General features: G+C 42.9%; 1 protein-coding gene across 4 annotated transcripts; it reads left to right on the top strand.

Annotated features, from left to right (window-relative positions):
* The first annotated feature begins 38 nt into the window (after positions 1 to 38).
* Positions 39 to 26,851, top strand: mon1a (MON1 homolog A, secretory trafficking associated). 4 transcript variants are annotated; one of them, XM_033037068.1, is made up of 7 exons: positions 8,881 to 9,146; positions 13,840 to 13,896; positions 17,030 to 17,175; positions 19,248 to 19,700; positions 21,594 to 22,362; positions 24,729 to 24,876; positions 26,304 to 26,851. In XM_033037068.1, exons 3-7 carry the CDS (start codon positions 17,049 to 17,051, stop codon positions 26,442 to 26,444), a joined length of 1,638 nt encoding a protein of 545 aa, XP_032892959.1. In that variant the 5' UTR covers positions 8,881 to 9,146; positions 13,840 to 13,896; positions 17,030 to 17,048; the 3' UTR covers positions 26,445 to 26,851. The 4 variants fall into 4 exon arrangements, with proteins under 4 accessions (XP_032892960.1, XP_032892959.1, XP_032892961.1 ...); XM_033037069.1 differs by lacking the exons at positions 8,881 to 9,146; positions 13,840 to 13,896 and adding an exon at positions 39 to 411; XM_033037070.1 differs by lacking the exon at positions 13,840 to 13,896 and having other exon boundaries at positions 21,597 to 22,362.
* The last annotated feature ends 400 nt before the right edge of the window (positions 26,852 to 27,251 follow it).

Raw genomic sequence — 27,251 nt, 5'->3', positions numbered from 1 at the left:
GCCGGGTGAAAGAAGGTCATCCCCACTGGCTTCAACTCAGTTTTGAGCAAAGATCCGCTATAGGATATTTGATATTGAGTGAAGGGACGCCTCGAGAAATAAATTCATTCCCACTCCTGCTGTTCTCAACTCAGTATTGAGTAGGGTCGACGCAGCGCGGCACGTCGGGAGAAAGAAGGTTTTCTTCTCCCACCCACTGCATTCAACGCATTATTGTGTGAGGTGATTCTGCGGTGCACGCTGGGAGAAAGAAGGTCCATTTACGTAATGTTGAGCGAGGGGACGCCGCGCGGCACGCCGGGAGAGAGAAGGTCGGCCTATCGGCATCGTGAGGAACGGAGATTAAGAAGAATGATAGGTCCTGTAAATCAGGCAGCATCTGTGGAAGGAGACACAGAATTGATATTTCAGGTTGAAAATCCTTCGTCACATTTGGGGGAAAGGAGAAAATTAAGTCGTTTTAACGAGAGGGAGGATGGATGGATGGAGAGAGTTATTCCCATGATTGCGAGGGCGATAAATTGTGGTCGTCTGGTTAATGCGAGTGAGAGGAAAAATGAACAACTACAACGGGCATGAAATAAGGGCAGTTGTGTGATCCTCTCACCACTGGCAAAAACAAATGTAGATTGGGTGACCACTTGTCTGCCACTTTAGTACTCCATCCCACTTCCCTGACCTATCTGTGATGTGGATTGAGTTTTGGTGGAAATATTGAGGTGCAGTGAAAAGGGGATGATAATATAATGCGCTGTATATTTGTTAATATTCTTGTATGGCACTTTAAAACGTTTTCTGAGAGTCCATATATACTACATCAATGGCATCCCACTTATCTATTTTGTTATGTATTGATCCAACCTCAAAAACTCTGCCAGATTAGTTGTTTCCCTATGATAAATCCAATTGATTTTGCCCAATCCTATTATTTCTATGTTTTGATACCAGTTCCTTAATAAATTCCAGCATTTTCCTTATTGCTGATAGGGAAATAATGGTCCACCTTATTTTCTCTTAAATCATGAAATAATATATTTGCTTCCTTCCAATTTATGGAAGCAATACAAGATTTTATGGAATTTTGGAAGATGCCAAGCATACATAACCATCTCCAACAAAGCCCAAGGATGCAGATCATCAGATCCATAGAATCTATCACCTTTCTATCCATTCATTTTGCCAGTTTATTCAACTGCGTCATTACAAATTCTCCACCTCCATGTTGAGCAGCTGTGGGTCAATTATTCCCATGTGTCACTGTTTTCTTATTCTCTATCGAGGAAGCTTTGAAGCCATCTATTTTCCCTGCCAACTGAGTAATCTGTTGCCATGGCAGAGCTCACATTAGAGTGCCTGTTTCAGGGATCAGGTGTCAAGCATGTAAGAGATGTTGCTGGCCTAACAACTAATTGAGTGCCAGAGGCAGGCATGGGAGAGGATACTCATATTGGTTTGCTTTGCCAATGGATTGGGATGGTTTTGCAAAGCCAACATTGGTGGTACCAATTCAACACTTTGACCTGACTGCTGTGACTAGTCCAAATTATGGAAGCATTCATTGTGGCAAGGGCCACAGCTGCCTGGTACACCATGGACTGTGCTGGGTTTGAAGTCTTGATCTTATATCATTCTCATTAGATGGCTAACGGCAGTGCTGGTGTGCTGAAGATGATGGTGGCTTTCGTCATGATGATGGTGGCTGCTGAGATATTTAAAATGGTCTATGTTTCCCAAGGTGTTATTGTGGATCTTTATTATTAAGGGTAGGGTGTTGTAATGGTTTGGACACTGGTTGATAGAAAACCTTAATTTTGCAGGTATTAAGGGTAAGGCCTATTTTCTGCCATCTTGGAGCTTCGCCTCTGTAAATACAGCAATTATCCATATGCTTCAGCTTGACCGAGATGGGAGTAACATAGTAATTGGAAGAGAGGTGATGCAGATTGAATAGTCTCGCATATGTCATGTAGGTTAGTTCCATTGTAGAAAGAAGCTTGTTGGAGGTGAGTTGCAGCATTGTGCCAAACAGACTGAGAAAAGCATTGAGACATTGGGACACTGACTTATTTGACATTACTCTGCAGTGAGACTGGTTCTTTCGTGGACTGGGTTAATATAATGACATCGTGCAGCAAATGGGGATGAAATTCTGAGGACAGCCAATTTCGAGAAACCCTCTCATTTGACAGTCAAAGCCTCTGTACGGTCATGAAGAGTTGCTCATGCTTCCTGGATTGACAGAATCCACAATGCGATTCAATTAGCATTTTTTCAGTCACTGCGAGTGTTGAGGAGGACTCTACAGATGTTCTAATGTAGGGAAACCTTTCTGCAGTTATCGCAGTTGGCTTGGTATCCTTTCTTGAAATATTAACTTTCTGTGGTCCCCTGGCATGTCTCCTCCTCCTAGATGAAAGGGATTTGAATTGTTCCTTCCAGTATGCCCTGCATGCCTCTCCATTCTTTATTTAACTCTCTTCTGCTCTTTGCTCACAGTCTTTTGATGCTTGGACTGTGGATGGTTTTCTCAGCACCAAATAATTTGTGCAAGGAATGATTTTTGCTGGATCTCCATAAACCATTGTACCACCAAGGAGGAGTATATGGGAGCTCCATCACCTGCAGTTTCAGCTCCAAGATGTACACCATCCTGGTTTGGAAATATATCACTGCAATGTGGTTGTTGCTTAATTTAAATCCAGGAACTCCCTCCTGGAAATGAATTGTAGGGTTGTAATTGTTCAAGATGGTGGCTCACTGCTACCTTTCCAAAGACAATTAGGGAAGGTCAATAAATGCTGACTAACCACCAAGGCACAAGTCCAGGAAAATGAAAGAAAACAAGATTGGCAAGGTAACAATGTTGCTCCACATCCCTACCTTAGACAGAGCTCCACGGTATAAGAGAGATCCAAAAAAAGCCTTGTGTTTGCCAACAAATTTCCTTCTGTTCCATGAATGCTCAAAAAAGTATTGCAAAAATTCAATCCTTTTTTTGTAAGATGAATATAATTGCAGATCAACAAGAGGCTATTTTGATATTCTGATTCGTAAATCTCCATTGCGTACTCTGTTGACATTGCCCAGTGGTACATTTCAAATTTAATTGCAACCAGAACATTCTGCAACTCCATCTGGTGGGTAGTTACCTGCATTGGCTAATGCACCATAATGATTGGAAGCAGGCTTACTACGCAGTTCTACCAATTAGCCAAGAGAAAAATAATTTAAAGTTGATATCTGAAAGAGGTTTCCATCCAATGAAACCATTTTGAAATGTAATCGTTGATGTAATGTAAGCAATGTGACAGCCAAGTTGTTCAAGAAGGGTCTCGACCCAAAACATCACCGATTCTTTTTCTCCAGAGAAGCTGCCTGACCTGCTGAGTTACTCCAGTATTTTGTATGTATCTTCTTATGAATAGATTGCCCCCTCTAACTGCAGCATAATAAAGTGTTTAGTGATTTTAAGGAATAAATATTGATCAGAACAAGGATACTATCCTCGATTGTTCTCAAGATAGAGCATGGGAATTTTCTATAGCCTCCTTGAAAGCAAACTGCGAGCATAGACCTTGGTTTGATGTCTCGCTTGAGAGATGGCACTGGAGACAGCACAGCACTTCATCACTATTGCACATGACTGGAAGCTAAGATGTCTGTTACGTCTCCAGAATGTTATTAGGTCCAAAAATGTTCTGGCAATCTACTTTGTACTATATTCTCTGTCAACGTGCTCAAGGGTCTTCAGTAGGACAATGAGTTTGGGGGTGGTTTTCCCATCTTTAGGCTTTAGACTTTGGAGATACAGCATGAAAATAGTCCAGTGAGTGCACTGACCAGCAATCACCCTGTACATTAGCACTATCCAATACACTAGGGACAATTTATAATTTTTTTACCGGAGCCAATCAACCTACAAACCTATACGTTTGGAGTGTGGAAGGAAACTGGAGCACCAGGAGCAAACCAATGCGATCACATGGAGAATGTACAGACAGCACTGGACCAGGTCTCTATAAGGCAGCAACTACCGCTGTGCCACTGTGCCGCCCATCTGCAATGACAGTGAATCGTGTGTATTTTGAGGGGCGGGCAAGAAGGTAATGGTGAGAAACGATACCTGTAGGAATATTTTAAACAAAAGCTGGTATGGTAAGATGGCTGGTCTAAATTTTACTAGGCTTGAATTTTAATATCAAGTTGGTCATTGTTTTACTTTACTGGCATGAATCCTTAATGCAGCTCTCAGCACCTAGCCTTCCCCCCCCCCCCCCCAGTCTTTCCATCATCTTTGGAAACTTTTATTGCTGTTTATCAACATGCGGGCCAATGTGGTGCCAGTGAAAGTCAAAGAAGCAATTATGAGGCTGAGAAACAAGAATAAAACTGTTAGAGACATCAGCCAAACTTTAGGCTTATCAAAATCAACTGTTTGGAACATCATGAAGAAGAAAGAGCACATGTGAGCTTACTAATCGCAGAGGGACTGGCAGGCCAAGGAAGACCTCCACAGCTGAAGACAGAAGAATTCTCTCTATAATAAAGAAAAATCCCCAAATACCTGTGCGACAGATCAGAAACACTCTTCTGGAGTCAGGTGGGGATTTGTCAATGACCACTGGCTGCAGAAGACTTCATGAACAGAAATACAGAGGCTACGCTGCAAGATGCAAACCACTGGTTAGCCGCAAAAATAGGATGGCCAGGTTACAGTTTGCCAAGAAGTACTTAAAAGAGCAACCACAGTTCTGGGAAAAGGTCTTGTGGACAGATGAGATGAAGATTGACTTATATTAGTGTGATGGCAAGAGCAAAGTATGGAGGAGAGAAGGAACCGCCCAAGATCAAAAGCATACTACCTCATCTGTGAAACACGGTGGTGGGGGTGTTATGGCCTGGGCATGTATGGCTGCTGAAGGTACTGGCTCACTTATCTTCATTGATGAAACAACTGCTGATGGTAGTAGCATAATGAATTCTGAAATGTACATACTGCTAAAGCAACAAAGGAGTTTTTCAAAGCTAAAAAATGGTAAATTCTTGAGTGGCCAAGTCAATAACCTGATTTGAACCCAATTGAGCATGCCTATTATATGCTGAAGATAAAACTGAAGCAGATTAGCCCCCAAAACAAGCATATGGCTGCAATACAGGCCTGGCAGAGCATCACCAGAGAAGACGCCCAGCAACTGGTGATGTCCATGAATCGCAGACTTCAAGAAATCATTGCATGCAAAGGATATGCAAATAAAACTAAACATGACTACTTTCATTTACATGACATTGCGGTGTCCCAAACATTAGGGTGCCCTGAAATGCAGGGGCCATGTTTAAACACTTGTAATTTCTACATGGTGAAACCAAAATGTTTAAAAATGGCCTTTACTAAAATCTGACAATATGCACTTTAACCACATGTGATTTTTTTTTCTCTATTACAAATCTCAAACTGTGGAATACAGAGGCAAATAAATAAATGATGGGTCCTTGTCCCAAACATTATGGAGGGCACTGTATACTGCTGCATGAATTACAAACATTACTAATCTTCAATCTCCTACTTAGTTCAACATTATTTAAGAAACCCTTTGAGATCTGCTGCAGTTCTTCCCTCTCTGGTAGAGCATCTGACTTCCATGTGATGCTCTCTTTTGCTGTGAGTTGTCAAATTTGTGGAGTACACACAAGCATGGCATAAGACAATGCACACAGTCCCTCAGATTTGCAAGCAATAGTATGCTTGAATGTTCACAAGTTTGAAGCACATCATTGAATTCAAAGGGAAACCATTTAATGAAACTTTAGACTTTTGAGATACTGTGCAGAAACAGGCTCTACGATCTACTGACGAGTGATCACACCGTACACTAACCTACACATTAGGGACCATTTTAAAACTTACCAAAACCAATTAACCTACAAACCTCTACGTCGTTGGAATGTGGAAGGAAACTGGAGCACCTGGAGAAAACCGACAGGGAGAACATACCGACATTCACCATAATCAGGATTGAACCTGGGTCTCTGGTGCTGTGAGACAGCAACTGTACCGTTGCCCCATTATGCCGCCCTAACTGATTTCAATTAATTGAGCGGGATTGTTAGGAGTTTGTGATCAGTGTAAATGCTGAAGTAACATCCAGAAATGCAAAGTGAACTCTTTGTTGTTGTCAATGTTCTGGACATAACCCTCCTGTCATTTCAGACCGGTCTTCTGATTAATGGGACACTATAGCAATGATACCATAAGGTGATGCATCACAAGATCATACTGTATTACCTCTCCGTTCAATGGACCAGCAATCAGTTAAAATGATTGGAATGCACAAAAGGATTTTCACGAGCTTCGACCCACCTCACTTCCTTTTGTAGCAATTGATGCAATGGATGTAAGAGTATTGCTATAATTGTCAAGAATTTATCACATTCGTTCAACTTCATGTTCTGTGCCAAGGACGTACACTTCTAAAAAGCTAAGCTGAACGGAAAAGGTAGGCCAACACTTCCAAACTCTGCAGGTATTTGCCTAAACACCCTAGAGCTCCATAGTTTTCTGAAAGGCCACAAGTGCAAGCAAAGCTGTGAAGGCTAGTTGGTGAAACATGAACAATCCCTTGTAGACTGCCCCTCCAACGGTTTCTGTTGTCGTCCAACTTAGTGGACTGCTGCCCTCCAGCCAAAACAGCAAATATATTATCAGTGGCAATGGGATACAGTTTCAGGAAAGAAACTCAAGCTCAAGTGTACATCTCTGCCACTGAGACCTTTATGAAGTCAAAGGAAAACCATTTAATGCACTGATTTCATTGTAAACTCTACCTCTCTAACACTATTTTTACATGCTTCCTTCACTTGGTGAGAGAGGTGAAAACTTCAGAAATTTTTGAGTGTCTTCCTTTAATTTCTTACTTTAATTTTGTTTGCTCAGTGTACTTCCACGTTGATGCCAACTGGCTCTGGTAATGTGGCCTTTTAAATCACACCTGTGGCACTTCTGTCTGAACTGGCATTCTGGAGGCATATATTCCCCCCCCCCCACAGTGTTAACTACATTTATGAGTTCATAAGTTACAAGAGCCGAATTATCAAGGGACTCCCACCACATTAATATGAATAGTCCTCAATTTATCTTCATCAATGTTTTTTGTGATGAACAAATACATTTCTCATTATTCTCCCCTATATCATGATTTAAAAAGCACATCGGGCCTATTGTGGCAATTTCCTTTTCCTGATTTTAATTGCAAACAATTGCTAGATGTGCTTTCATTTTTATTGCAAGAAATAAGCTTCCTCTTTGGTTGTAACTGAGTTTGGAAACAAATTCTTCATTGCCAATGGTGAATCTTAAAAGTGATATTATTCACTGAAAAGAATAATCTTCTATTATCACTTCAATTCCTGTCTTTTACGGGAAATATTTATACACACGGGAACTTTTAACCACACAGAGAGTGGCGGACTCTGCCCAGTCCATCATGGGCACAGCCCTCCCCAACATCGACAACACCAATATGAGGCACTTCCCCAAGCCTGCAGCATCTATCAAGCACACCCACCATCCAGGCCATGTCCTCTTCTGCTACTGCTGAACAAGAGGTACAGAAGCCTGAAGTCCCACAGCACCAGGTGTAGTAAACAGCTATTTTCCTACAAACATCAGGTTCTTGAACCAAACTGCACAACCGTAATCCTATCTACGTAACAGAACATCACAAACCACCTCTTGCATAACGATAGGCTTGTTCCCTAATTGTGTTTTGCGATCATGCCTTGTTTTTGGCTGTATTTTTCTTTTCACTGTCTTATAGAATTTATGAGAAATGTACATGTACTTTATGCTTTTGGGTGTGAAAGGGTTCTAAGAAAGCCAATGATCTGAAGGGCCAATGTGCAGTATCTGTACTGATACTGTTGAGAGATTACCTGATAAGAGTGAACTTAACAATGCAAAATAAGTAATAACACTCACATTCAACTGAATGGTTCTACCTCAGCTGCTATTGTTATTTATCTGTATTTTTAAAAAATTTTTATATGTATATATTTTTACCTTTTCTTATATATTTAAAATTGCTCTTGTGAATCGCACCGTGGGATTAACTTTTAAATTTCGTTGTACCATGTGCAATGACAATAAAGAGATTCAGATTCAGATTGGCTTGCATTTGCACCAGGAACTTCCAGCCATTTCAGGTAGAGAAAGGGGTTGTGACCTGAACAAATGTTATTTTGCTTTACGTGGCTGCTCCAAATTGGAATAAGCAAGTGAGAAAACTACCCTCAAGTCGTCAGGTATTATGTGTCGAATAGTGTGCTCCATTTATGGTGTCAAATCAATGGGTTTTATGGGACTATCGTCGCCGGTATGGGATAACTTGCAGAACAGATTCAAGAAAAGAATTCCTCCTCCAGCGGTTTATTCTTCGGGTACGATTTCCTGCATCTGCAGTCACTTGTGTGTCTCTTTCTTCAAAAAAATAACGCTTGGGTTCAGAAAGCCAGAAATGTGGGGTGTCAATTAGGTTTGAAATGATGGAGAGAATATTAGGAATAGAACTAATTAGATCAAAGCTCGTTTGCAAGTCAATTCTCTTTCCTAATTTTATTTCCTACCCGTGTTCAATCAGCCCATTTAGGCTCGGAGCTTTTGGAGAAGGGATTCCCAAACATTCTTTGTGCGAAGAAGCTTTTACATGACACGGGTCCAGAATGCAGTGATTATATTAAACCCATATGGGTCAAGAAACTGGTCGGTCGAGAACGTCCCTTGATGTTTCGAGTGAATGGCGTGCGGTTGTGGACTACAAGTCCCAGCTAACCGCTGCAGAAGGCGGGGGCGGAGGGGGGGAAGAGAGGCTCTTCCTCATTGCGATATTGGTGTTGACCTCTGATGCAAGGAGGAAGTTTCCCGAGGGGGGGGGGGGGGGGAAAGAGACGTCACCCTGGACTGGACGCATTGCAAAGGAAGGACCGAGGGAAGGGAGGGAGGGGGGTGCGAGCATGCCGTGCAATAAACAGCCCGAGTAACGCAGCGGGGAAGCAAGGGGCAGCACAGGAACAGAGTGAATAATAATAGTAACATTTTTCATCTCTGCCCTTCCTCTCAGGCACTGCAGCACAAAGGCCTGAAGATTGAGCAGGTTAGTGTAAGCGTACCGACTGTATTGTCTAATTAAATGCTCTCATCAGGAATTAATAATTAATAGTCGATATGGTGGGGACGGAGGAGGTTGGAACTTCCTTTAAAACATATTACTGTATTTGTTTCCTGTTGGATTCGTCACTGAAGATAATCCCATAAGCACAAATCACCAAAAAAATGAACCATGATAATTATCCGCATGCTCTTTGAATAAAATGTAATTTGCACGTGTGGTGTGAAGAGGGGAGGAGAAATGGGGCCGGGGGAGGAATTGGTGAAGAGAGCCAGTGATTGTACATCTACCCATCAGCCTGATTGTGCGTCTTGCACGGAGGTGATAATGTTGGCTATTGTCAGGTTTAGGGGGACAGATTTGATACGGGGGAAGTGGGAGCAACGATAACCTTCAAATAGAAGTTATGCGTGGGTGATTCAGCTCTTAACTTAAATGTTCACTCACTGGCTGTGTGGGAAATACCTGAATTGAAAATTTGGCTAGACAGTTGAAGTTGAGATCGGTTCTTAATACAATAACCTCATGTAGTAATCCTTTAGTGGGTAGAATTGAATCCTTACACCAGTGTGTAGGAACTTGAACACTTTACTGGTATTGGTTCGGTCTGAATTCCCCTTCCACTGAGATAAAGCATCATGTCCAGCACAGACATTGCGGGTTGAAAGGCCTGATCCCGAAGATAGACACAAGATGCTGAAGTAACTCAGCGGGACAGGCAGCACCTCTGGATAGAAGGAATGGGTGATGTTTTGGGTCGAGACCCTTCAGACCGGATCCTGAAGGCTGTACATTGCTATGTTCTTTGGTTTGGCACAATTTCTCCTTTTCATTGGACCGCCCCTCTCACCTCTTGCCAACAGTTATGAAAATCTTTTTGAAAGTTACAATTGGATCTGCCTTTTTTCTGGCAGTGTATTCTAAATCACACCAACTTACTATGCTTTTAAAGTAAAATTCCCCTTCCTCCCCATTCCATTTTTATCTGCCAATGTATGTAAATCTGTGACTTCTATTGACCGACTTAGGTGCCTATGGAAACAGTTTTTTTCTGTCACAATGATAACATTTACATTGGTGCATTTTATATAAAAAAAAGTTCTGTGTGCTCAAAATAACAAGTTGGTTACATGTTAATTTAAGCAGGTGTTGATCTTTATATAATCCATGTATATTATTCCATTCATGCTCTCAATTCCCGCAACCCACCAAGGTTTTTGTCTGTATGAGGTGGTATTGTTAATGACATGGGAAAAGCATGGCAAGAAGGGCATTAAATTGAGTGTAACATGAATATGCTTCCATTGATAGTGACAGAAGGAAGTGTGTAAGAGTGTAGGAGAGTGTTGAGTAAAACACAAAGTGCAGGAGTAACTCAATGGATCAGGCAGCACCTGTGGACGGAATGGATAGGTGATATTTTGGGTTGGGACCTTTTTAAATTATTCTCCGAATCTGAAGAAGGTGGTCGACCTGAGACACAACCTCTCCATTTCCTCATCAGATGCTGTCTGATCTGCTGAGTTCCACCAGCATTTTGTGTACTAGTATATTTTGAGTCCTGTCGTGCATGTTGTTTTAGTGGACTTCAGGCACTATGATTCTGTGACCCTGCAGGGTGGAGATTGCCTTTTTTATTGAGGTGGTTATGGGACCTCTTATACATTGCTGTCTTTGCAACTAACTTGGGAAAGAAGAGTGAAGTTGGAATACATAGATTTTATTTGAATTATTCAAAATTAATTCATTTGAAATAATGCTTATTATAGATATAGATTTCTGAACATCATAAATAAAATGCCATGCGCTGGAAGTATTCAGCAGTTTAGTTTAGTTTGTCACGTGTACCGAGGATAGTTAGCTGGAAATAGACACATAGCCGGATTAACTCAGCGGGTCAGACAGCATCTCTGGAGAAAATAAATAGGTGACGTTTAGGGCCAAGACCCTTCTTCAGACTAAGAGTCAGGGCTGACTTTGAAGAAAGGTCTTGACCCGAAACATCACCTATTCCTGACCGCCTTTAATCTGGACAGAATTACGAGAGCATTGTGTGTAGCGCATGTTCTTTTGGACGTGTGCTTCCATCCTGAAAGAGTTAATTATTTACTTTTTTTGTTAGTTGTTAATTTTTTATTTAAGTTTCTTGCCGTCCATAGTGCTTTAAAGACACGGGAGGGGGATAATTCGTGGGTCAGAGGTGTATTGTTGAATTATTATTACTGTTGGCCCGGCAAAATGGATAATCCGGCAAGGCTCTGGAACAAAGGATGCCAGAAAACCAATGTTGTACCTGTCATTTCCTTATGCAAATGGTAAACTGAGGTGATGTGTAACTTTCAAATGAGAGGACATAGCCTGATGGAGTCGGATGATTAGCTCTGAGATGAAGCAGAAATTTATTTAGTCAATGGATTTTGAATGTTTGGCTTTTAGTCCTTTTGTTAAAATGTTAGAGCTGAGAAACGGGCCCTTTGGTTCACTATATTTATATCAACCGTCCTACACTCATCTCACCCGCATCCACCTCCACCCCACCAATTATTCCCATTCCCACCCCACAGTAGCCAATTAACCTGCTAACCAGCACTTTGCAATGTGGGAGAAAACCTGAGCACCCAAGGAAACCCATTCAGTCACAGGGAAAAGATGCAAACTACACGCAGACAGTCCCCAAGCCCAGTATTAAATCCAGCTATCTGAAGTAACATCACTAATCATTGCCCCTCTGCGCTGAGGGCTATCGTGATCAGTCATGGAGGGTTTTCAAGGCCAAACCTTTGGACTTGAAGGGATATAAATCAGGTGGGGAAAAAAATAATTTTTTGGTATACTGGGAAATTTATGACATTTGTTCTATTGTGTCAAGTCAGCAGAAAAAGAGCTTTGTGTTGTAATCCAACCTTTCTGTACTTGATCCATAATATTGCAAGTCACGGCTCTTTGTGTTTGTATTCAGCCACTTTTAAAATGTTGCGACGATTTCTGTTTCTACCACCTTTCCAGGCAGAGTGTTCTAGCCCCCAACCATCCTCATCTAACCCTTTTCGTAACAACCTCAAAACTATGGAAATAAAATAAAATACAGCAGATTCTAGAAATCTAAAATAAAAACAGAAAATGCCGGAAGCACTCAGCAGCTTGGGCTGCCACTGTGGGAAGGGAAACAGAATGAACATTTCACCCGTTTAGTTTTAGTTTAGAGATCCAGGGGGGAAACAGACCCATCGGCCCACCGAGTCTGAGTGATCAGCGACCCCCCCCCCCCCCCCATACACTAACACTATCCTACACACTAGGGATCATTTACATTTACAATTTTACTGAAGCCAATTAACCTACAAACCCGTACGTCTTTGGAGTGTGAGAGGAAACTGCAGTTCCCGGGAATACCCACGCAGGTCACGGGGAGAACGAAAAGACTCCATACAGAGAGCATTCTTCAGAACCGGGATGGAGAGAAAAGTAACTTGTTAAGCACCAGGGAGGGTGGGATAGAATAGGGTGCCGAGTAAAACTGGGTGACCGTAGGGATAAGCTGTTATACAGTGTTATCTGGTCATTGAGTGAATTGGAGCAGTTAGAGAGTGAGAACAAAGATAAAAGAACATAGATAAATGACTGGAAACACATGAAACCGCAGATGCTGGAACCCTGAGCAAAAAAAGATAAGACTTGGAATTGCAAACTGCAGACCAGGAAGATATGCAGAGCAGGTTAGGCTGAGCACAGTGTGTACTCCCATAGGGGAAAAAAAAAGCTGAGCCAATATCATAGATGGTCATCTAACACAGACAAATAAATTAACTTTCTATGCTGTTAACATTTCTGTGCTGCATAACTCTTTCACCCACCAAAACGTGGTATTGGTCCCAATCGATAAATGCCCCAACGGATATAGTATAAGCAATTTTGCTGTATCTAACCTCATCAACATTTACTGATCAGTCACTCTGAAACTCATTGTAATCATTGACTCATTTCTCTTTTAGTAATCCAAAAAGTCCCTTATCACATCCAAGGGGCAAAAGTTTAATAATTGATTCATTTTGCTTTTAGTAATCCAAAAATTCCCTGATCACATCCAAGGGGCAAAGGGTTGGACACTTTACTTCCTTGTAACAGTTAGTGACATTGACTGACTGTTTTTCACCTGTGAGTAATATCAGGGATATCTCCTCAGTTACAGTTGATATAGAGTGTGTTATCGCAAGCAAACATTTCTTGGCTGCCAATATTTTTAAATGATTGGGCCAAAAGCAACTTTCTGGTACCTTCACGACACTGTGGAAAACGGCCATTGGAAAAGGCCAGGATTGCATTGACTGCATGGTGTAGATAGTAGAAAAGTAACACTGCCATCACTCATCCATCTGCTTAGTGTAAATCACAATTTGTAACCCTATGGTTGGAAATGACTTCAGCTGGCTTTATGAAGTGTGTATGTGTCACACGAGGCGTACAGCAGGGAAACAGGTCCATCGGCCCAACTCATTCATGCTGACCAAGCCCCATCCAAGCTAGTCCCATTGACCCGTATTAGGCCCATATGTCTCTTAACCTTTGCTATTCATGAACCTGTCCAAATGTCTTTTAAAGGTTGTTATTATAAAATTAACACACCTTGACTTTTGTATCTATGTCTTTTGTTTAATCATCTTTTCTATTTTTAACACAGATTACATTTCAATAAACTTGTTTCATCCTTTATCCATCTGAAGGGCAGGAGGTCTGTGTGAGTGTTGCCTGCAAATAAATCCCGTTTTCTGTCCATAATTACAAATACAGGAACATATCCTCCATCAATAGATTATAATAACACTGCCGACGTTGAAGTATCTACCGAGTTTTGTCGCTGTTGGTTGTGTTAATAGCTTTTCAATTTGAAAATTATATATTAAAAGTGCACACAAAATATACTTATAAATAGAAGTTACACCTTGGGAATAGTGAGATGTGATAACAGCTTGTCAGAAGCACGCTCTGCCTTTCCCGAGTGGCTCTGCATTGTTCAGGGAGTGATCTAGGATGTACCTGCAGAGTTTAATTTAGAGATTCAGCGCAGAAACAGGCCCTTCGGCCCACCTAGTCTGTGCCGACCAGCGATCCCACCATACTGACACTACCCTATGTCAGGATTGAACCCGGATCTCCGGCGCTGAAAGGCAGTAAATCTACCGCTGGGCCACCATGCCGCGTCTCAAAGTCAACATTCCCAAAGGCACCAGTTAGTGTTGTATTTTGTTAATCAACATAGGAACTCATCACTTCCAATCTTTGGCTGGTATTAAGATCCTGGTCTTAGATGTAACACTCCTTGAATGTTCTTGCATTCTGGAGAAGGAAGAGACAAATCAATTAGTGTCCCTGGTGGAGGCCACAATCCAGGGAGAGATGGAATTTGAGATTGTGTTCTCCAGATTACTTACCTTCTTTATTATTAGGGCAACATATACAAGTACATCGCAATACCAAAGATAGACACAAAATACTAGACTAAATCAGTGGGACAGGAAGCATCTCTGGAGAGAAGGAGTGGGTGATGCTTCGGATCGAGACCCACCTTCAGGCCAAAGATACTAGCTTCAGACTCTGAAGACGGGTCTAGACCCGAAACGTCACCCATTCCTTCCCTCCAGAGGTGTTGCCTGTCCCACTAAGTTACTCCAGTATTTTGTAATATTGTGACAGTTTCTGAGGTAAAAGCAATTTGATACTCATTAAGCCTACCACTACAGATATCTTGTGTATAATTCAGATCAAAGGAATATTTTAAATGCTTCGAATTTGCAACAGGAACCAGGTTAATAGTTTCACTTTGTGGTAATATTATGGTAGTAATTGTCCCTCTTAAGCAAGATGTAACTACAGTCAATTATTCACTAACAAAAATTTAAGCAGATGTATTTTCCTACGTGAATGTGAATTACATTAATGTTTCACAAAGGAAGTATGGTGGCAACCTAATCTTAATTTCTCCCACAAATGAGCATCTTCAAATCAACTCTATCTTATTTGAGGTTCTCCCATTAACGTAGCTGATGGAATAACCTCATGTAATTGTGAACAATTTACAAGACAGATGGAGACCAATCGGCCAATTCTGTTTGTGCTCATTTTTTGGTTTATTGAATTTTGTGTATTTTTATCAGTGTGTATTGCATTTACAAGCCTGTTACGCTGCAGCTAGAAAGAATTTTATTGTTTTGTTGGTAGTTTGTAGGACTATTAAACTATTAAATAATTTACAGAGCTATTAGTTTAGAGATACAGCATGGAAGCAGGCCCATCGGCCCACTGAGTCCATGCCGACCATTGATCACCCGCACACTATTTCCATGTTATCCCACTTTTGCGTCCTACACACTAGGGACAATTTACAGAACCTACAAACCTTCACATCTCTGCAATTTGGGAGCACCCGGAGATAATCCATGCGATCACAGGGAGAATGTACAAACTCTGCACAGACAGCACCCATACTCAGGATTAAAACCGGGTCTCTGACGGTGTGAGACGGCAGCTCTACCGCTGTGCTGCCAAAGCTGGCCAGCCTAATTCAACATCGCAGAACTGGGTCATAACTTGCTCTGTTTTCTCAAGCTCCAGTCAATACAAGCCTAGAATGTTCCAACCTTTTCACGTAAACAAACGGTCCATTCCACTTTTAGTTGTGTAACTCTTCTTCTTTCACCGGAGCATCTATGTGACAAAACTATGTGGTCGCTGGGGGAAACGTGCAAACTCCACATGGACAGCATCTGAGGCCAGAATTGAACCGGGGTCTCTGAAGCTGTGAGGCAGCAGCACCACTAGCTGTACCACTTGTGTCATCCTGATTCAATTTTCCTCTTAATAATTAACATTCTGTTATACCATTCATTTTCTTACAGTTTAAATCTCTTGTTCTCACTAACAATAACATATCAGGAAAGATTCTTTATCATACCCCCTACATTTAAGTTTAAATCATCATTACATATCACAAAAACAATGGTGTGAATACAGAGCCCCATGAAACTCAACGGTTAACAGACTATTTGTCATAAATTGCCCATCATCTATTATCCATTACTTCAGCCATGGAGCCAGTTTTGAATCCACTCTTCTTGGATCCCATGGGCTTTAACTTCATTGATCAGTCTGTCATACCTAATTTTGTCAAAATAAAGTTGTTATAATCCACAAGAGGTGGCATCAAGCACATGCTCCTCAGTCAGTAATTCTTATTACTGTAGAAGTTAATTAAGTGTTTGTCTATTAACATAACTAATGTAATACCCAATCTCAATGAAAACTAATGTAAAGCCAGACATTATTTATTGGGACCTTGGATCTCAATATTCCAAGACGTATAAATGGAAAATAGAGATGAGGAGAAATTTCTTTAGCCCGAGGGTAGCAAATTTATTCCCACAGACGGCGGTGGAGGCCAAGTCATTGGGCATTTTTAAAGCGGAGATTGTCAGATTCTTGATTAGTGAGGGTGTTACAGGTTACGGGGAAAAGGCAGGAGAATGGAGTTGAAAGGGAAAAACAGATTGGCCATGATTGAACGGTGGAGCAGACTCGATGGGCCGAATGGCCTAATTCTCCTATGTCTTATGGTATTTAACCTCCAATTAATTACATTGGAGTGGATTTGCCAGGAAATGTATCAGAAAATCTACACAGCAAAATTTAATCTCTGGTATAATGCTGAGTTATAGAAGAGATTAGTGGTATAAGATCATCTTCAACCAGTTCCATGGTCCAATGTGCTAACCTTCCAACTCGGGAGGCCTGACCTCTCCAGGTCTTACTTGTCCATTATTTAGTGTAAATAGATTCTCCCCATAACAGCTAATTGTCTATTTGCATATTTACAGTCATCCAAGGAGTGAGAACATGGAGGCCGATGTTCACAACCGGAAAGTGTCTTGGGAGGTCAATGGCTCCTTGGTCCCTGTTGAGCTGCAGCGTGGTAACAGATCGGAGAGTCCCACCCCAGGACTGGTGGAAGGCAAGGAGCCAGGTAATAACTCAATGGTTCAATGGTACTTTATTTGTCACATGTACCAGGGTACAGTGGAATTTGCTTTTGTATAAAGTTCAGTACAAGTAATACTATACATAAGCACTTAGATACATCTTGGATAACGTATAAGTGTACAGCAGTAGTACACCGATACAGTATACAGAGTCGCTAGTTTTTAGCGCCATTTTCAGGTAACATTTGTTGTAAGTGCAGGGCTTTTGACCTGACCATAAAGGCCTGTTGGCCTGGCATCGTTGTGGGGTCGGCCTGGCCAAGCGTAGCCATGATGTTCACGCCTTCAGCCTCTTGGAGCGAAGTCCAGTCTAGCCGAGTCCCAGGCTGTTGCAGGGTCTCCAGTGGCCCACTCCACCGTCGAGGCCGCAAACTCCCCCCCCCCCCCCCCCCCCCCCCCCCCACAGCCGGTCTGGTTACTGGCCCTCCGTCCGATTCCTTCAACTATGGGCGGGCAAGTGGGCCTCCTAGGCTGGTCCTCCATCCTCCTTAGCTGGAGCTAGGAAAAGGTGTGAAACGGAGAATTTACAAGGCTTAGGTAGGTAGAGTTAAAAATCTGTTTTTCAACTATGAAAATCGTCCAGCAACTGAAAACTCTCCACATGTTGTGGTGCAATAATACCTGATTCTAAAGGCTATTTTGATTTATGCCATCCTGTGCTACTCCTCATCAAAGGTCAATGAAACAATCTGTGGTTGAGTTGTGAATCAGGGTGAAACGATCTTACCTCTAGCTGTTGGTCTGTCTGTCATGGACTTTTATGCTTTGAATCAGGTTTGAAAATGGTCAAAGGCCAAAACACCTATACACTTTACCCCTTTCTCTTTAAAGCTATACCCTATAGTCCTTGACAATTCCACCGTGAGGGAATAGGTTCTGACTTACCACCCTGTTTAGTTGAGAGATACAGTGATCCCTGTACACTAGCACTATCTCACACACTAGGGACAATTTACGATCATCACCAAAACCTACAAACCTGTACGCCTTTGGAGTGAGGAAGGAAACCGGAGGACCCGGGGAAAACCATCACAGACACAGGGAGAACGTTCCAACTCTGTACAGACAGCACCCGCAGTTAGGATTGAACCCTGGTCTCTGGCATTGTAAGACACCCACTCTACAGCTGTGCCATCTTGCCGCCCCATTCACGCCTCTCATAATTTTATATATTTCTGGACTCCCCTCAACCTCCGATGCACCAGAGAAAACAATCCAAGTTTGTCCAACCCCTCATTATAGCTAACTCCTTCCAATCTGGGCAGCAATCTGGTAAACCCCTTCTGCACCTTCACCAAGCCTCCACATCCTTCCTAATGGCGTGACCAGAACTGCACACAATACTTCAAATGCGGCCTAACAAATTTGCAACAGTCTTCCTGACTTTTATACTCAATGGCCTGACCTAGGCTTAACTTAATTTTTCCTCGATCCCTTGTAAAGCACCTAACAACCTCCCCATCAATACATTTTCTTGTCATTTAAAAAAAATACAGGCACGTCAAATTGTCCTAGTGTCCTGAAATGCCCTGGACACTAACGGCAATATGTAAATGCAGGATGTTGCTGTTAATGTGAAATGCCCTTTAACAGGAGCTTTTTCTCCAGCCTTGGAACTTACTCCAAAACATTCAGTAGCCGTCAAATCCACAGTTGCATTGCAAATGATTAACTTAATCCTACATACACTTAGATTTATGATGCATATTCATTGCTGCATTTTTTATGCATTGTATCTTGGGCCCTGCTTTTAGGATCTAAACAAGACATGTAGGATCATGCTAGTCTCTGGTGGGCCAAAGGGCCTCTATCTCTGAAGTCTAGTCTAAAGACATATCAATGCATTATTATGAAACTATTTCTTGTTCCATGTGTCTATTTTTCTATACAAATCATATAAACCATGACAACCATTATCTCATTCCTGGAGAGGTTATTCTATAGCTAACAAACCTTTGAACCTTCTCACTCACGCGGTCATTATTCATGCCTGCCACATGTCATTAGTGACAAGATGGACAGGAGAATGGTTTATTTTTATACACTTCTTATCTAGGTGCAGGACAGGAGAGTGCAATGTTTGTCCACACAAGGTCCTACGAAGACCTAACGGCAGACGATGAGGAGAAGAGGTGCCTGGACAGCGCCGACGAGGGAGGCACTGAGCAATCCCAAATCGAAGAGATCAGCAAAGATTTCAATGAGCTGAGCACGCAGCTGACGGGCGTGGCGATGGACGTCAACAAGGAGATAAGAGAGAGTGATGCGGAGGGCGAGGTGTCGTCTGGGCCTCTGCGCAGAGAGTCGGTGCTGAGTGACAAAGAGGAGGACATAACGAGCGACTCGTGGAAGCAGCACCGCAAGCACATCTTTGTCTTCAGCGATGCTGGAAAGCCCATATATTCCCGTTATGGGACAGAGGAAGCTCTTTCTTCCTTGACGGGAGTGATGGTGGCTCTTGTTGCTTTCATTGAGGCAACCAAAGACATGATCAAGTCCATCCATGCTGGTGAGTTTGGCTTCATTCATCTTTATGTCAGCTTTGCCTATTCCAGGTGAAGTCATATCCCACCCATAGCATCGGGGTGACTGTGGGAATTTGTTTACAAAATGTATTCATTCGTGAGGTGCGGTTGTTTAATTTTTGTAGGTTAATTGGCTTCTTTATATCGCCTCTAATGTGCAGGATGCAAAAATGGAATAACATGGAATTTGTGTACGGGTGATTGATGGTCAGCGTGGATTGGGTGGGCTGAAGGGCCTGTTTCCACGCTGTATCTCCAAACTAAAACTAAAAAATCCGAACTTGCCAATGAAATGATTGTTGTAGAGAATGTTCTCTAATCTTTGAGTCATATAATTGTCGAAACAAGAAACTGCAGATGCTTATTTACATAAAAGACAAAGTGCTGGAGTAACTCGGGTCAGGTAGTATGTCCAGAGAACATGGAAAGGCAATGTTTCGAGTCAGGACCATTCTTCAGACTGATTGGAGGGGTGGAGGAGAAAACAGAAAGAGGTTAGGCCAGGGCAAAGTGATAGGTGGATACAGTTGAGGGGGGGGCGGTTTGACTGCAGGAGGATGGTTGGACAAAGATCAGAGACGAAAAGGCAAAAGGTATTAAGGAGAAAAGAGGCATGTAATGTGAAGCCACAGGATGAAATACAGGTGGAAGGGGATGAAGGAGGAGGGGGGGGGGGGGGGAATGCGTGCGCAGAAGAGAGCGGTGAAATAAAGGTGTTTGTAAGTTACCTAAAATAGGAGAATTCAATGTTCATACCTTTGGGTTGCAAATTATAGGATAGTTATGGCTCAGGAGGCCAGTCAGCCCATTGCGATGATGCCAACTCCTGGTAGAGCAATCCCAACCCCCAGTTCTTTCCCCACAGCACTCACATTCTCTCTTGTGCCTGCCCTTTAAAAAGCAGTTGTTGCTTCTTTTTGCATTGCCCTCACAGGCAATGAAATCAGACCTTAACCACTCTCTAAATAAAAACAGTTTCTCCTCATATCCCCGTTTGTCCTCTCTGTGTTCCCAATCCATGAGCCATCTGTTAATCGGAGCACCTCAGTCAAGGTGTCTGCTCCCGGATCCTTGTCGTTTTTTTCTGCTGCAACATCTCAAAGACGTGCAGGATTGGTAGTTTAGTCTATTGTCACGTGTGCCGAGGTACCGTGAAAAGCTTTTGTTGCGTGCTAGCCAGTCAGCGGAAAGACTGTACATGATTACAATCGACCCAATCCACAGGTACAGATACATGATGAAGGGAATAACATTTAGTGCAAGGTAAAGTTCAGTAAAATTTGATTAAAGATAGACCGAGGATCTCCAATGAGATAGATAATAGCTCGGGAACGCTTTCTAATTGTTGATAGAATGTTTCAGTTGCCTGATAACAGCTGGGAAGAAACTGTCCCTGAATCTGGAGGTGTGTGTTCTCACACTTCTGTACCTCTTACCCGATGGGAGAAGGGAGAAGAGGGAGCGACGGGGTTGAGACTAGTCCTTGATTATGCTGGTGGCCTTGCCAAAGCAGCGTGAAGTGTAGATGTGAGGGAGTCAACGGCAGGGAAGTTGGTTTGTGTGACGGGGGTGACTATGGGAATCTGGGATTGTTCTTGTGAATATAGAGAGAATAAAAAAAGAATGGGATTAAAGTAGGATTGAGCGGTTGATGGTCAGTGTTGATTCAGTGGGCCGAAAGACTTGTTTCTGTGCTGTATCTCTCCAGGACTCTGTGACTGTAAGCGTTTAGTTATGGGCAGCTGGTAAACAGTTGGGATGATGGTGAGCAGTCTTTTTATCCATCTGAAATATTTATACTATGGCCCTGGACTGATAATCCTCCCCTTCCTTTGATTTTCTCTGAATGTGTTGACTAAGTCTATCTTTCTCTTTAGCAGAGGGCTACAAGGTGGTTTTTATCCGTCGAAGTCCTCTGATCATGGTGGCAGTCTCACACACCCGCCAATCAGAGCAGGAAGTGGCCAAAGAACTTCTGTACGTTTACTACCAAATAGTCAGTCTCCTGACTTTAACGCAGCTCAACAGAATCTTTGAGCAGAAGAAGAACTACGATCTGCGCCGCTTGCTCTCGGGGTCAGAGAGGATAACAGATAACCTCCTCAATCTGATGGACAAGGATCCCAGCTTCCTTATGTGTGCTGTGCGATGTCTACCATTGACTTCTTCTGTGAGGGACATGATCAGCAGCAGCCTCCAGCAAGCCAAAGACAAAAGCCTCGTCTTCTCCATTCTGGTTGCCCAGAACCAACTTGTATCATTGGTGAGGAAAAAGGACCAGTTTCTACATCCCATCGATCTCCATCTTCTGTTCAACCTCATCAGCGCATCTACCTCCTTCCGAGATGGAGAGGTCTGGACACCGATATGTCTACCCAAGTTCAACTCCAATGGTTTCTTTCATGTCCACATCTCCTACCTTGATCAGGCCAACAGCCTGTGCTTGCTCCTCATCTCCACAGACAGGGAGCACTTTTTTCCCATCTCAAACTGCAAAAGTAAATTCCTGGAGCGGCTGAAGAAGAGGAATACTTTCCAGATGCTGCTGGAGGAGCTGCGGACTCCATCTTATAGCATTTCTCAAGTGGGGATACCAGACCTGAGGCACTTCATCTACAAGTCAAGAAGCTCGGGTTTATTCACCAGGTGAGAATGCTCTGAGCTTATGCACCATTCACCCAGTTATTCAAGTTGTAAAAGACTAACTTGGAATTATACAGTGTCTTTCGTGATCTCAAATGCTTAAAGGGCCTGTCCCACTGTACGAGGTAATTCAAGAGCTCTCCCGAGTTTAAAAAAAAAAGAAACTCGTGGTAAGTGCGTAGAATGTACGTAGCGGGTACGTCGGAGCTCTTGGATGTCTCGTAGCGGCTCGTAATGCTAACGGCAGGTACTCTGGAAACGCGGTAACTCGTGAAGTTTTTTCAGCACTGTGAAAAATGTCCACGAGAGCCCCGAGTACCTACGAACGGCTATTATTGGTAATTCTCCGAGTTCGAATCAGGGGAAACTCAGGAGAACTCTTGAATTACCTCGTACAGTGGGACAGGCCCTTTACAACCATGGAAACAGATTCACTTGTACTGTATGCATTGTGACCACCAACTTGGTGGTCTAAGGCTCTAATTTATAGGGCGGCACAGTGGAGCCACTGCCTCACGGTGAACTTTAGATTCAATGCAAGGCTGCTGACTAATTGTGCATTGAGGTGTAAAAGAGAGAATAGCGGCCACTTTCACAGAGATGGGCTGCACACTGGCTTGTCTTGCAGTGCCAAAGACGCGAGTTCAGTCCTGACTTCTGGTGCTGTCTGTGTGGAGTTTGCGCATTCTCCCTGTGGCATCCAGTAGTCCTGATTGTAAGATGTGATTGTAGGAGATAAATATTGGCTAGACAATGGATAACAAGACACACAGGGTGTATGTAAATTCATGATTTACTCTCAAGTGCCTGTGCAATTCTCTTTCATGGTCACTGACTGAGTCTGTCTCCATCACTACTCCTTGCATTCAATTTTAAATCTAATTTCTCTGGTCTTTGTATCACCGTCTGATGAGAAACCCTTCCTCTGTTTATTCCAGTTAAACCAGTAACAATTCTGTACACCAATCAAACCTCGTTTGAACCATACAAAAGCAAAATACTGCAAATGCTGCAAATTTAAAATAAAGGCAATACCGAGCAATTTATTAACTTTAAACATAATGTTTCTGTCTCCACTGATCTGCTGAGTGGTTCCAGCATTAGCTGTTTGGATCTGGTCACTATGGAATTTTATCCCAGAGCTCTGGGCATAGATGTAATGTCTACCTATTTAACCATTGTTTGTTGTGTAGGAAGGAACTGCAGATGCTCGTTTAAACCAAAGATTGGCACAAAAAGCTGGAGGACAGGCAGCATCTCGAGTGAAGGAATGAGTGGCGTTTTGGGTCGAGACCCTTCTTCAGTCTCGACCCGTGGTCGAGATTGGGTCAAGACTGAACAAGGGTCTTGACACGAAACGCCACCCATTCCTTCACTCCAGAGATGCTGCCTGTCCTGCTGAGTAACTCCAACATTTTGTGTCTACCTTCGATTTAAACCAGCATCTGCACACATGTACACTGATCAAACCTCACACGGGCTATACAAAAGCAGAATACTGTAGATGCTGGAGATCCAAATGTAAAACAATTTAACAACTTTAGAACTCTGTCTCTGCCTCCACAAATGCTGCCTGACCCGCTGAGTGTTCCCAGCATTGTCCAAACTCCTCTTAACCTTCCTTACCCCAATACGAACAACCTAATTTTATCCAGTCTCAACTTAACTCAAGGCCATCATCCCTGCAACTATTTGAATAAATCTTTTTGTATGTAATGAGAAAGGAACAAAGACTAAATAACCATCCACATGGATGGATGGTATGCAAAATTGTACAGTGAAGGAAAGATACTGAAAACTGTTGGAAAAAATAATTGGTCATCAACTTTAGTATGCTGCCTGGATTAGAGGGGTTCAGGTGAGGGGAAAGGTTGGATAGACTTGGATTGTTTTCTCTGGAACATCAGAGGTTGAGGGGAGATTTGGTCAAAGTATATAAAGTTAAAAGAGGCATTGATGGAGTAGACAATCAGCACCTTTTTTCCCGGGTGGAAATATCCAACACTAGAGGGCATACCCGGAAGGTGAGAGGGAGAAAGTTTAATGGAGATGTGTGGGGCAAGTTTTATACACACAAGTGGTGCGGGCCTGGAATGCATAGCCTGGGGTAGTGGTGGTGGCAGCAGGTACAATCGTGGCGTTTAAGAGGCTTTTGGATTGGCACATGGAACGCAGGGAATAGAGGGATATAGATCATGTATTGATCATGAGATCAGTTTAATTTGGCATCATGTTCAGCATAAACATGTTCAGCAGTGCTGTTCTATGTTCAGACAAACCAAGAGAAATCTCATTGCTTCCCATCCTGATAATCGATCTCAACAATTTTATATATTTAGCAATGACATCCGTTTTGTTTCCTCTTCCAGTCCTGAAGTAGAGGCTCCTTACACAAGTGAGCAGCAGCTGGAACGACTCCTGGAGCTGTATCAGTATTTGTACAGCCGCATTCACAACTCTGCAAGGCCTCTGAAGTACATCTATTACGCAGGCGAACGGGAGAATCTCTTGGCGTGGGTAAGAAATGAAACAACCCCCAGGGAGAAGCAGGTGACTTGCACCAGCGCTTCACAAGATACTCATCCCCACTTTAATAAGACCATCCCTTCAGATACCTGTTGGAATCTCCTAATTGTGCTGGATGACACGAATCCAAATAGTAATTAAATGAAGTGATAGGTCCGGGAGCAACAGAGCAGTCTAACAGGATAACATCAGTCCTCCCTGATCCTAGAGATTATTGAATTGTCCAAGAAACTCCTCTGTTATTTCCAGACCTCTGGCATTATCAACATCTTTTAAGGGGCTGGACCCAGACCCCTTAAAAACACATTGATAATGCCAAAGATCTGGAAATAACAAATGGAGATTTAACAATCATTCCATATAAATGGATGACGCACAAGATTGTCGAGTAAAGATATTTTACTGAAATTTGTCAGGCTGTTAATTGAAATAAAGTTTCTTAAACTTGAGGCAAAGAAGTGAAATTCCACTCTTTCCCCACCTGATCTTAAACTGTCTCAACGATTTTGTATTGAACAATGACACAAGTTTTGTTTCTCTGAAGTCGTGCAACTATTGTCACATCAGACCTTCTGCGAATAGCTTTAAGCATCTCTTGAGTGGGTACATGAATTTCTGATGAATGCAGCGTTTGAAGTTGGATCGATACTGCAATTGTCTATCGCAGCTCTTGAATCCACAGGAAAGATTTAAGTTACATCTTAAGCTTTGTGCAACACAGTGGCAGTGCGGTAGTGTGGCTGCCTCGCAGTGCCAGAGACCTGGGTTCAATCCTGACCTCGGGTGCTGTTTGTGTGGAGTTTGCATGTTCTCTCTGTGACCGCATGGGTTTCTTTCGGGTACTCCAGTTTCCTCCCACGTCCCAAAGACGTGCGGGTATGTAAGTTAATTGGCCACTGTGACTTGTCCCAAGTGTGTAGTGGAATAACCAGTGTGAACGGGTGATCAGTGGTCATCGTGGATTCAGTGGGCCGAAGTGCCTGTTTCCATGCTGTACCTCTAAACTGAACTGAACTAAACTAAAGGTTTTCCGGCAACTGGTGGAATCCGACATTTCCTTTAATCCGGACGAATTTAGGAGAGCGCACTGAAGCACCCCCCTGAAATTGTGGCGCCCAATCTTGACCTCATCGGGACTTCCGCAGTCTATCGGCAGATCCAATTTGCCGCTGCGGCCAGGGCTGGGGAACTCCTGTGGAAGCCGACTTCCGAGGCCGGTATCTTTGCCCCCCCCGGTGGCCTAAACGGACCGTTCCGGTGCCGTTCGACTCCTCTCGGAGTCCATGACCTCTGTCGGGCCGGCAAAATGGATAATCCAGAAAGGCTGTGGAACCAAGGGCGCCGGAAAATCGGTGGTGGACCTGTCTTGAGAAAAGTTTGTTTTGTAACTCTCGCCTTGTGTTTTACTCATTGTGCAGGTGACAAATGGATTTGAACTCTACATGTGTTTTACTCCAATGGGAACCAAAGTAGCGGCGGTCAATGCCATCACCAAACTCATGAAATGGATTCGGAAGGAAGAGGACAAGCTTTTCATCCTCAACCCAGTGACGTACTGACACTGGCTGCCCTTGCATCTCTCTCACTCCCCACAGACAAACACAGGCGAACTACTGACATCATGTGTGGCAGGCGATTGAAAGCCGACAGGCCGTCAAGATCGACAATACCAAGAGTGAGAAACGTGCCGGTAACCCTTCGTAAAAACACTATTCCATTCATAAACAGACCTGTTAGATTCCCCCTTTCCCGTGTCGCAAGCCTCTGTCTTCTTATCCAGTGTTGAATTGCGGAGGTATCTTTGTATTATAGGAACAATAAATAAACCTATAGGATCCAACGCACTGAGATAAAATGGTCACTGCTTGAAACTGGTGAGTAGTTCCCCGGGGTAGTGCACCTCGCCAGCAATGAGAAATCTCATATTGAATCTTCATTCATTTACCCCGAATAGGAGTCTCCATTTTTTTTAAACAAATTGTATAAACTGTTATTCAAACGTCAAACTGGTCTTGCCTTCAGTTTGAAGATTCTGCTTCTTCATCTTGAGTGCAAAGATCCTGACTGTCACTCCTCTTGAATGCTGCACGCTCTCTTGAACGTTAAGGATCTCAAGGCCCTTGGGAGGAGTAAGGGGTTCTCCTCAGGGTCACCACTTTACCCTACAGTCTTCATCACAGTACGACACTTTGCTGTTCATAGATGTTTGCTCTCCAAGTTGACTGCCACGTTACCTACAAGATAACAGTATTTGCTTATAGGACGCGTATTCCAAAAGCAGGACAAAGGCAGACACAAAGTGCTGGAGTAACTCTGTGGGTCGACCAGGCAACATCTCTGGAGAAAAAGGATGGGTGATGGGACCC

This window comes from Amblyraja radiata, chromosome 18 (genome assembly GCF_010909765.2).
Source record: "Amblyraja radiata isolate CabotCenter1 chromosome 18, sAmbRad1.1.pri, whole genome shotgun sequence".
Taxonomy (NCBI): Eukaryota; Metazoa; Chordata; class Chondrichthyes; order Rajiformes; family Rajidae; genus Amblyraja; species Amblyraja radiata.
Note: the sequence above shows the minus strand (reverse complement) of the source record. Positions and strands in the feature narration are given on the sequence as shown.

Excerpts from the sequence above, each read along its gene's own strand:
- mon1a (XM_033037069.1), top strand. The coding sequence starts at position 17,049 with ATGGAGGCCGATGTTCACAACCGGAAAGTGTCTTGGGAGGTCAATGGC. Across the intron at positions 22,363-24,728 it reads AGCTCGGGTTTATTCACCAG|TCCTGAAGTAGAGGCTCCTT; the intron begins GTGAGAATGCTC and ends TTCCTCTTCCAG. Across the intron at positions 24,877-26,303 it reads GGGAGAATCTCTTGGCGTGG|GTGACAAATGGATTTGAACT; the intron begins GTAAGAAATGAA and ends CTCATTGTGCAG.